This window comes from Borostomias antarcticus (genome assembly GCF_949987555.1).
Source record: "Borostomias antarcticus genome assembly, chromosome: 20".
Classification (NCBI taxonomy): domain Eukaryota; kingdom Metazoa; phylum Chordata; class Actinopteri; order Stomiiformes; family Stomiidae; genus Borostomias; species Borostomias antarcticus.
In genome coordinates, this window is record NC_140253.1 from 2,409,389 (window position 1) to 2,421,430 (window position 12,042).

General features: G+C 50.4%; 1 protein-coding gene across 1 annotated transcript; it reads right to left on the reverse strand.

Annotated features, from left to right (window-relative positions):
* Positions 1-2,641: 2,641 nt before the first annotated feature.
* On the reverse strand, positions 2,642-9,004 carry LOC311322222 (neuronal acetylcholine receptor subunit alpha-9-I-like; the record flags this gene model as incomplete). The annotated part of the gene is made up of 7 exons (XM_084454275.1): positions 8,864-9,004; positions 7,524-7,678; positions 7,038-7,218; positions 5,305-5,530; positions 3,669-3,794; positions 2,969-3,579; positions 2,642-2,812 (listed from the first exon to the last, which is right to left on the reverse strand). Exons 1-7 carry the CDS (start codon positions 8,957-8,959, stop codon positions 2,642-2,644), a joined length of 1,566 nt encoding a protein of 521 aa, XP_084310401.1. The 5' UTR covers positions 8,960-9,004.
* Positions 9,005-12,042: the final 3,038 nt, after the last annotated feature.

The window sequence follows — 12,042 nt, forward strand, 5'->3', positions numbered from 1 at the left end:
TGGCGCCATCTGGTGTTCCGAACGTCGCCCTGTTGGCCCAGGTTCTGTCTCCGTCTGGCCGGATGGGGTTGCTTCCCTGCACGCCATGCGCTTATCGTACACGTTGTTCTCATGCACGCTCGTCACCAGCGTCCAGCCTCCGCCCGCAGTCGTCATGTCACAGATGGTCTGGTACACCCGCCCCGCTCGCCGTAGTCAAATAGTACAGGCCGTCTGCCAGACATGAGACAGAGTAACATGAACGTATGTGTGTATATTGTTTTCTGTTTATAATGTAGGCCTATAGTCACATAGGTCAATCTCACAAACTGTTTAGTGCACACTTGTTCACCTCAGTGGTAACAACTGAAGGTTACTGAAGCTGAAGGTTACTGACAATACACCCTCATCTTGGGGCAGCTGTAGCTCAGGAGGTAGACCGGGTCGTCCAATGATCGTAGGGTCGGCGGTTCGAATCCCGCCTCCTCCTGTCCACATGTCGAAGTGTCCTTGGGCAAGACACTGAACCCCAAATTGCTCCAAATGAGCATGCTAGTGCCTTGTGTGAATTGTGTGAATGGCTGAATGAGAGGCCTTCATTGTAAAGCGCTTTGGATAAAAGCGCTGTATAAGTGCAGTCCATTTACCATCTTGGGCATATCTCTCCATGATTTCCTTGCAGCTTCTGGCGATGAATCAAGTCCCTAACCCTCAAATGGAATCATCACTAAAGGCATGAGCAGGTGGAGGAGAACACGATCCATCGTTCCTGTAAGAACCACAACAACACAAGAACCACAAGAACAACAACCACTTGAACAGAATATCCAACTGTGTAATGACCGTATACATTAACGATTTGTATGTCTCCAGCACTGCGTCATTTACTGATACGATTCTTAAGTAACAATTGCAATTATTTGTAATCAGCAATAATGACTATTACAGTACCTGTTTTTTTAGGTGGTCTCGATGAGGTGCCCTTTGAGTAATTGTGCATGTGGGTGTTCAGGATTAATAACAAAACGTGAGGCTCCATTTATACCTTCTGCAGTGAACCACCATCAGCAAATTCTTATCTGTTATGCATAAAGTTAAAGCCATAAGGAAATTAACAATGGAAGCATGTGGCACAACAAAAAATAACGTGAAATCATGTGAGGCAAATATTTTGGTATAGCTTTGTCACCAACACCTATTTAATTATACCACTCCAGTGAGCTCAGAGTTTACCTGCAGCAAAATGTAGCTAGCTCAATACTGACACGATCAGGGAAATAATAGTCTCTACGTGTCAGATTACATTACACAATTACATTACATTACAGTGTCAGATTACATTGCATTACACTTTTATCCAAAGCAATTTACAATAATGGCATTTAACATAGGAAAAGCCAATGTACTACTACTTGCCAGAATTCAGATTCATGTAGAGCCTGAAAATAGGCCCTAAAGTTCAGAATAGTGACCTTGTCCTTTAATGTCGGTCTGCACCCCTACCTCCTCTCTCAAAAAGAGTGAAGAGGAGAGGTTTTGGGGAGAGGCCACATCTCCATCACTCTTCCTCCTCGCACAACCTCTCCCTCCACCCCCCTCTCCGGGCAGAGGGAGGACAGTCTTTTGTGGTCAGTGGCTGAGGTAAGTCTGTCTGGCAGTCTGCTCATGTATTATGTAGAGTCTATGTGTGTTAAAAGACCAGAACCTGGATTGTCTTACAGCTCACACAGGTGTGCAAGCACACTCCACATGAACTATTCAACAGGAGTTATTTCTTCAAAAACGACAGCCTAGGAAAGCAACCCTGAGCTTTGAACTATAGCCTTTATCTGATCCCTGATGTGTGTAGCTGGGTGTGTGTGTGTAGGTGTGTGTGTCAGTGCATGGTCATGTTACAGAATTCACACAGGGTGTGGTCTCAATGAGGTGAACACACCTGTCTGGCTGACAGACTGATCGTTTGTGTGTTTGTGTGTGTGTGCGTGTGTGTGTGTGTGTGTGCACGCGCGGCGGGCGCGTATGCTCAAGTAAAACGATATCTGTATGTTTTCGTGTGTGTGTGTCGATGACCTTGTGCTGTTTTATGAAAGAGACTGATAGTGCAGAGTAAGCTGGACATTCCATGCACACCCACAACCACACACTTAAGTTAAGAACCCTAAGTATTAATGACAGACAGTCACGGTACATAAAGCTACTCTAGCCTGTATTAGTTATACATCATTGGTTGATACAGTACAGTGCATTATAAAGGCACATCTCATGCTCGGGGTCACATGACACCACAAAACTCCATAGCTGCAGGTACATTATTTGGAGAGTATTTTGCTCACTGTTTGACTGTTCTCATATAATTTTGCCCCACTATCAAACCCTTTGGCTACACAGACACACACACACACACACACACGCACACACACACAGACACACACACACACACACACACACACACACAGACACACACACACACACACACCACTGCCATCTTATTTTCTATAATGGAAACACTGTTATCTCAATTGGTTAAAGTGGAAACCTGTGTGACATTCACAAAAAATACATAGGTATAGTACAGAATACTCCCTTTCTTCTCTATCTCTCTCTCTCTCTCCCTCTCTTCTATTCCTCCCTCTCTTTTCTCCGAAGTCCCCGTCCCGAGAGGTCAGGTTGCCTTGCCGATGATGAGGATGCTCATGAGGAAGACCATGATGAAGAAGATCCACATGAAGAAGCGGTCCATCACCTTGGCAACTTTCTTCCACTCCGCCCCCTTGGCGCAGGTCGCCCGTTGCTCCCGGAAACAGTTGGTGATGTACTGGATGTTCCCGACCACCTGAAAGAGAGCGAGGGAGGGAGAGAGAGAGAGAGGGGAAGGAGAGAGAGAGAGAGAGGGAGAGAGAGAGATTCATGCATGATATCAACCGTATAGACTACAGTATGTACCATACATGACCTAAACCACACAGAGGTAATTGAGCTGCTTGCTCACTTGTTGGTGGTGGGGGCAGGGGCAGTTGCAGGGGCAGGCCGGGCCGAGGTGCTTCTCCGGTGGGTAGAGCAGCTGCTCCTTCAGCCCCCCGTTCAGGTGCTGTTGGAGGTTCTCCGGAGGGGGGGCCTGGTAGTCTAGCTCCTCGTGTCCGATGTGATGGTACCGTCTGGGGGGCTCCCTCCTCAGCTCACCCCCCTCTCCCCTGGATGTCTGGTTGGGGTTGGGGTGGTTGGGCAGGTGCCCGTTGGCCTGGCGACCACTGCCGTAGGGACGCCCGTTGCACTCGTGGTGGTGATTTTGGTGACCGTTTCCGTACTTATAGCAGTCGTTACAAATGCTGTCACGGAAGAAGTCATTGTCGTCGTGGCAATGGTAACTGTCCATTCCCATTGGCTCCTGCTCGTAGAGGTTCGTCCTCTCGCTCTCTGGCGTGGTGCAGTTCTCGCCCACCTCGTAGACGAAGAAGATCTTGGACATGTAGTCGATGATGAGCACCTTGGCCCAGCGGGGCACGGGTTGGGCCTCGGCACCACAGAAGTGGATGTTCATAATGAAGATGGTGAGAGACGTTGAGGCTGTGATCATCGTCATGGTGGCGATGTAATACTTCCCTAGATGGTGGGTCACACAGATTGTACAAACGGTATCACACGCTTTCTCTCTCCTGCACAAACAACACACTCTCTCCCTCCTCCCTCACCTATGAGAGGCACGTTCTCTGAGGGCGGCATGCTCTCGGCCACCATCATCTGGAAGACGGTGAGGGCCAGCAGCACGGTCACCCCCAGGGACACCTTCTCTCCGGAGTCCGCAGGCAGGTAGAACCCTGTGGGGAGGAGACACACACAGGACAGGGAACGCCTCCGCAGTCAAAAACAATGTCATATAGCCTAGGCTATTCAATGAAGTCAGCATGTGAATGGTCAATGGCTACTAGACAAGTGGGTTCAAATTTCAAACACTTGTGGCATTTCTGTGAATTTATTTTCCTACACTCTAAGAAAAAAGGGGTTCTTGGGGGTGCAACATGGAACCAGCTTTTTAACTCATGGAAATCGACCCATATTGGATAGTGTCAGCTGGAGACTTTGCCTAAGGATCTGGATGGTGCCAACGGCCCATTTTGCTAGCTATTCTTACGGCGCGCCCCTAGCCTAGGCTACATTGAATCAGGGCAATTTGAATTCCAACGGACTTTCATTCCACTGATAGATGTTGATGAAGTGAACCCGCAAACAACTTGTCTTCTCATCTGTCCTGTACAGGTTAGCAGTGTACACAAATGTCCCCAAACACCGCCATAATGTGGCTATTCAACGTTGTCTTAATTTTAAAGAAGCCTAGTTGATAGTGGTTTTCTGTTTTCTGAATAAGGTAGATATCCTATCGTTAGTGCTAGCTACCAAGCCTGATGGTGCGCGCTGAAAATGTTGTGGATAAAACCGTAGTTTAAAGCTCCCATAGGTATTATTTTCTAAATGAAGGCTCATTTCATGACATGGTACATTTGAATCCATGTCATTTAATGTTTTGGTAATTCTTTTTTTTTTCGTGTGACTTTACATTTGGCTGCCCTTAGCTAGCCAGCTACTTTTGGTAGAGTGATGTTTAGGTTATCCAGTAAGTTGTGGAAGTAACTGAAGCTTTTGCATTAAAGCAATACAGCCCGGTTTTCTCGGAACTGCGCCCCCACAGGCTCTACGAGTAAGTGCACTGTCGTACTGTCTAAAGTTATCAGATTGTCTTTTTCTTTTTATGGCTTCCTCCGTGATGTTTCGCTTCGGTTTTCTCACCTCCGCCATGATATCATTGAGCTAAAAAAAAAAACGCATGATATCCATAGACGCCGGAATAGTTAACTACTACTGTGTTGTTTAAGCACAACGTTGCGCATGCGCACTTCGACTGAATGCTGCCCGGGGGGCGAGTTTTAATAGGTAATAAATGTCAATGTATTATCTTTCTGAGTAGACTGGACGATTCAGCTTACTTTTACTAAATCTAATTGGAGAATTAGCACCAGACATGTTTGTAAATGTCCAAATATCGCGATGTATTGCTTTAAAGTCTAAGTTACGGGTTTGACTGCCATTCCAGTGCATTTTCACGTGTAGAAGGTCGGAAAAATACGAGTTACGGGTTACCTGGAACGCGCCATAAGTGTAGGCTGCAGGTAAATGGTGAATGTGCTTACTACAAACTGTCACAGGAGATTAATGTAATTTAAGATGGGTGTATCAAATGTGAATTGTGCTGTATGTATTCCTGCTGACATTTTGATTAGAATGTAATTAATTCTACTGAGAAGCGTTGAAAACCACTGAACCATGATGTACCTAGTGGGGCCAGGAAGGAGATGAGGAAGCAGGGGAGGAGCAGGTTGAAGATGTAGAAGGAGGAGCGGCGTTTGAGGTGGAGCGTGTAGGTGATGTCGGGGTAAGGGTCCGAGCAGCAGCCATACATGATGACATTCTTGACGGCGGGCATCCCGTGACACTCCCACTCCACGTTCTCCACGAAGTCCGACAGGTCGCCGCTGTCCATGCCCATAGCGATGTCCACCTAGATACGGGGAAATCACACACACACACACACACACAGGCATGAGTGTTTATGACTGTTTGTTTATGTAGATACGGGGAGGTCACACACTAGTGTGTTGTGCCCGACGTTGGCGCAATGCTGGCACGACGCTGGCCCGACGCTGGCCCGACGCTGGCGCGATTCTGGCCCGACGTTGGCACGACGCTGGCCCGACGTTGGCGCAATGCTGGCACGACGCTGGCCCGACGTTGGCCCGACGCTGGCACGGCGCTGGTGCAATGCTGGCACAACGCTGGCACGACGCTGGCCCGACGTTGGCGCAATGCTGGCACGATGCTGGCCTGAGGCTGGCCTGACGTTGGCGCAATGCTGGCCCGACGTTGGCCCGACGCTGGCGCGATTCTGGCACGACGCTGGCCCGACGTTGGCGCAATCTGGCACAATGATGGCCCGACGCTGGCGCGACGCTGACACGGCGCTGGCGCAAAGCTGGCACGACGCTGGCCCGACGCTGGCACGACGTTGGCACGACGCTGGCCCGACGTTGGCGCAATGCTGGCACGACGCTGGCCCGACGCTGGCCCGACGTTGGCGCGACGCTGGCCCGACGTTGGCCCCGACGCTGGCCCGACGTTGGCGCGATTCTGGCACGACGCTGGCCCGACGTTGGCGCAATGCTGGCACGATGCTGGCCTGAGGCTGGCCCGACGTTGGCGCAATGCTGGCCCGACGTTGGCCCGACGTTGGCGTGATTCTGGCACGAGGTTGGCACGACGCTGGCCCGACGTTGGCGCAATCTGGCACAATGATGGCCCGACGCTGGCCCGACGCTGGCGCGACGCTGGCACGGCGCTGGCGCAAAGCTGGCACGACGCTGGCCCGACGCTGGCACGACGTTGGCACGACGCTGGCCCGACGTTGGCGCAATGCTGGCACGACGCTGGCCCGACGTTGGCCCGACGCTGGCCCGACGTTGGCACGACGCTGGCCCGACGCTGGCCCGACATTGGCGCGACGCTGGCCCGACGCTGGCCCGACGTTGGCGCGATTCTGGCACGACTTTTGCATGACGCTGGCCCGACGTTGGCGCAATGCTGGCACGACGCTGGCCCGACGTTGGCGCAATGTTGGCCCGACGTTGCCGCGATTCTGGCACGACGTTGGCCCGACGCTGGCGCGGGCGCTGGCGCAATGCTGGCACGACGCTGGCCCGACGTTGGCGCAATGCTGGCACGATGCTGGCCCGACGCTGGCCCGACGTTGGCCCGATGCTGGCCCGACGCTGGCCTGACGCTGGCCCGACGACGTTGGCACGACGCTGGCCCAACGACGTTGGCACGACGCTGGCCCGACGACGTTGGCGCAATGCTGGCACGACGCTGGCCCGACGTTGGCCCGACGCTGGCGCAATGCTGGCACGACGCTGGCCCGACGCTGGCACGATTCTGGCACGACGTTGGCACGACGCTGGCGACGGCCGACGATCTACATACAGGCATGTGTGTTTATAACTGTGTGTGTATACCTGATTGCCGTTGTATGTCCAGGATCCAAAGGTGAGGTTGCACTGCTGCCAGTCAAAGGGGAAGAAGGAGACGTCCACCACACAGGAGCTCTTGGTGATGGCGGGAGAGTCCCAGGTGATCTCGCCGTTGTACCTCAGCACCACGTTAGTGTTTGCAGGCCCAGAGGACTCACCGTCAGCCCTGTATACACACACACATGGATACATAAACACATATATCCGTATAGGTATGCACATAGTCACATACATATGTAACAAGGAGGCTAAAGTATAGTAGTCGTCGAGTAGTGAAACTCACTCCCCTAGTATAAAGGATGTGCTAATGACCCTGCCGAGCATGTCTCTCTTGGCATAGTTGTTAGCACAGCCAACTTGCGGGTGCAAGGTTGTAGGTTCGAGTTCTGCCCTGGACAATTCCTTTTTTTTTCCCTCTAATGGTCAATCTCTCTTTTTCTCTCACTGAAACACACAGACAGACTGACTGACTTGTTGTAGAGGACGATGTCTGGCCTCCAGACCAGGTCGCTGGGAATGCGGATGACCTCCAGACCGTCGTAGTCCTCTTTGTCCCAACTCAAGTAGGCGTCGTGCCAAGTCTGCCGAATCCACAGGTAGGTGGTCAGCACCTGGTTCCTCTCGTCCTACACACGCACACACATTGGTATGCACAAATGCATGCAGATACACACACACATACACACACAGGTATGTGCACACAAATAGAGGGAGGATGGAGAAATGGTTAGGGTTAGACACGCTCATATAGGAAATGTTAGACACACAGGCATCGACACAGCAAAGATACAACATACACTGACGGGGGAAAGGTCAGACACGGTCAAGTAAGGGAAGAGGTCACCAGGAGCTGAAACAGACACTGTTTAAAGATAAACATCTCAGGTGCTGTGTGTGTTGTGTGGGTGTGTGGCGTGTGTGTGTGATTGGTGTGCGTGTGTGTGCAGCAGGGCATGCCAGTGTGTGTTTGTGCATCCTATTACTCTCATGCTCTACTCTCCCCTTTGTTGGTCATGACAGGAATAGCACATCCCTGCCAGATGGTTCACAGAGGGTGTAGCCTGCCTAAACAACCACTGCTTTCATGCCAGTCACTAAAAAGACCAGAGGCCCACATCTTGTACCATTTTATGCTTAAGCTTAAAACTAGAAAAGTAGTTAAAATCTCAATGAGGATATACCTGTAGAGCCACACTGTACAGCCAGACAAGAGATGCAAGAGATGTTCTAACGCTAGGTCTGTTCACTCGGCAAAACAAAAACATGAAATGAGTGGTCTGTCTGTTCCTCTCCCTTTTCATTAGGTTTAAGTACCTATGGTGACCTTGGTCACAACGAAGGACCGACAGATGCCAAACGTGCAGTTACATATCTGGGCAGTTAGACATCAATTTTCACGCTCTATGATCTTTGAGAGTGTGACAATACAGAACATGGCACCTCCTTGCAGTGACAGCTGTGTATTTTATAATCTCGCCATATCTTTTATCTGTGAATGTAATATACAGTTGTACATTTCCTATCGGACACCTTTGAACTGTGACAGTTGGATAAAGGCGTTAAATGACTCAAATAATGATCTTATATTATAAATTACATACATAGAGAAGAAAATATAAATGTAAACATCTACATCAAATCAATCAAAGACAGGGTGAGTCGATAGAAGATGCATAACTTTCACAAAGCAAAGATGTGGTGAGTAGAACAACAACCGCATATTAAAGTCACAGATCAAAGATATGGTGAGAACACAAGATATGCAACTGTGCTCAACCGTGATGTGACAGTTGTGCGTGTTGTATTCTCACCATATCTTTGATCTGGGACAGGGTGATCTGCAGGGTGACGTTGAGGGTCTTGTCTGTGTCCTCTACTGGCCGCAGGGCGTTGGAGTAGTTCTCCATCAGGTCGGTCAACAGCTTCTGGGCATAACGGCCCTGAGCACCATGGGAAACTATGGAGAGAGACGGAGATGAGGTGAGTGTGAGAGAGAGAGAGAGAGAGAGAGAGAGAGAGATGTGCTAGATGATTGGAGAGCAAATACTGTATGAAAACAAACATGAGGGAGACAAAGAAACTGAAAAAAAAGTAGAATCAAATTACAAACAAATTGGAATCAAATTCTTGATCTGTATCAGTAACATGAAGGGCTTACCGTGAAGCAACAAGCTAATCCACACCATGAAAACCACGGACTTCATCTTCACAAAGCCACAAGCTCACAGTTAAATCATTTAATAAACCGTCTGAAGAAACAAACCCGGTGCCTTGATGTCACTTTCTGCTCAGCTCCATTCTGCTCCCAGACCGACCCTCTTGTCACAAAAAAAATCTAGAGAATCAAACTCATCTTCCTCTCCGACGGTTTGGTTGTTCGCTGGTCGTTAATCGTTGCACCTCTGCGTTGCCGTCTCTGTGCATTGGGGGTGTGTGTGTGCGCGTCTGCCACCTTGTGTGTGCACGTCTGCCACCTTGGAAAAGGACCCAGGATTGTCTCACACACACACAGGTACACACAGTATCACATGGCGCAGGGGGACTGGGAGAAATTGGATGCTAGTGCAGCGCTATCTGTCTCAGTAGAGGGCCTGCATAATACACACGCACACACACAGCACCTTACTGCGTTACACATAACGACATACAGTCAATCACTAAGCGACAGGTTTTGAACAATGGGTTTCTCACAACAGACAACATGTGTGCAGAACACACGTCGAGGGCTGGGTTAAAAAAAATCGATGAATCGATTCTGAATCAAATGATGGGACATCAAAAGGGCAGTTAAAACGTTGCGCTGCGTCGCTCGCGTCCAGTTAGGACATAACAATAGAAAACAAAACAATGGAACGCATTTTGTCGCTGACGCTCGCTCGCGTCGCGTGTAGTTAGGACACGGTGTTACACTGGCTACCCATCAAATTTAGGATTCAGTTGAAATACTTGTCATCACTTTTACTCTGCATTGTCAGGCACCTGCATCCATCTGTGACCTACTTCATCCCTACATCACAAGTAGGTCACTCAGGTCCTCCGACCAGGGCTGTTATCCCCCGCTCAAAACGAAAGGTTTTGACATTGTGGCTCCTAAGCTGTGGAAGGCCCTTCCACTGGTCCTAAGATCTGTGGTCTCTGTTGACACTTTTAAAACTGAACAGCTGAAGACTTATCTGTTCAGGCAGGCCGGCATGTGAAGCACTTTGTGACCCTGTTCTGTGAAAGGTGCTATATAAATAAAGTGTACTTACGAACACATACCTTCACATGTTGCTTATGGTAGTCCATCGTGACCGATGATGACTTCTGCTACTGGTTTGTGGGTTCTTTGGTGACTGTACAGTCCAATGCGTGATGCACACTGTCTGCCACAGACAGGGAAAGTTAAGGCCTGACCCGATGGGGCAGGTATAGACATGGCCGCCTTTCTCCTCTCTCTTTTTGCCAGATGGTGTTTTCTTCTGTTCTCCTCTGCCAGCTCTGCTCCTTTGTGACAGAGTCCACGCCAGGAGGAACGATCTGCGGCAGCAGCTTCCATGGCAGCAGGCTGTATCTCACACTGCACACAGTGTAGCCTTTTCTTGATGGACTTTCTGAGGCGTACTGCTGGTCGGATCCTCATTTTAAGCATGCTCATGATCAAACGATGGTCCGTCCAGCATCTCATAGAAGCTTTTACGTCCTCCTCTGATGGAAGGGTGGGTGCATAATCACTGAAGAGGGTGGCGTATTGCTTTCCTGCGAGGGGGATGCGGATTGACATGAGCCTTTCACTAATACCAGTTGGTGTTTCAGTGAGATTTGAGAGGAGATGGTTCTTGATGGCTAGACCCACACCATGCAGGTGTTGTCCTCCAATGGGATAGCCCTTCCAAAAGAAGGTGTAGCCCTCCCTCTTCCTTGAAGGATCCTTCATCCAGGAATCTGGTCTCGCTTAGAGCTGCGATCTCGATGTTGTAGCGCTTAAGCTCTGCTGCGATCAGTACTGTTCTTTGACCAGGCCTGTTGGTGCTATGGCTGGAGTCCAAGAGGGTTCTGACATTCCATGTCGCAAGCCGTAGGGTTCTGTTTTGTATTGCTTGTTTTTGTTTTCAGCCGCAGAATGGTATATCCCGATAGGTGCGGCAACTTATCCAGGAGACTCTGTGGGCAATGTTTAGGTCACCTTTTCTAGACCCTTCCCCAGCTGGGATGAACAGTGCGGTCCTGAATAGGGCTGCTCAGACACACAGAGGTCTGCCGGGAGCAGCTGCCAGTCAGAGATCCCAGCTGCTGACGACCATAATAGCCCTGTGCCGCTACTGTGCAGGGACCCAGCTAGGAGCTTCCAGATTATTCAGTCTTGCCCCCGTCACCGGGCTACCCCGTCGCCAGTAGACTTAAATGATGGCAGATAGCCAGTAGCAGGTACCTGCGCGCTGAAGTTATTTAGAGTGACGGGGGGGATGCGTATGCTCCAACATCACTGCTTCGCTCTGAAGAGCTGTGCTCCGATGGCAAGGAAAAAATCCAAGACGACCGGCATCTTCTCACAGCTGCAGGAGGCTGCCGGAGCTCCAGTCTGTCGGAGGACCACCTAAGGTGCGCCTGCCAGCACCTGCTCTTCTCTCAGGGTATGCTCCCCTAGCCTTTGCCTTCCTAGACTTACCCACAAGGCAGCGGGGCAGTGGTTGGTCACTGCCAGGGCGTGTCCACTTAACGTGGGCCTGCACAGTGAACCTCTGGGGACCACTGCTGCTCCGAGATCCCCTGCAGTTTAGCCTGGGACCGCGAGGTACCCAGTTACCGTGTGTGGCCACGAGGAGGCGCTGCAGGGGTCTTGGCGGTGGAGAGGCTATATGCCGGCAGGGGGAGGCTTACGCGCTCTGCTCCTCTTTTCACCCTCTCAAAGAAGGCTAGCTGGCCTCAGTAGCTGAAAGCAGAAAGTAGCAAGCAGAAGCAGCATGCAGCATGCTCCAACTTCAACTACAACTACAGGCACCACTACTCC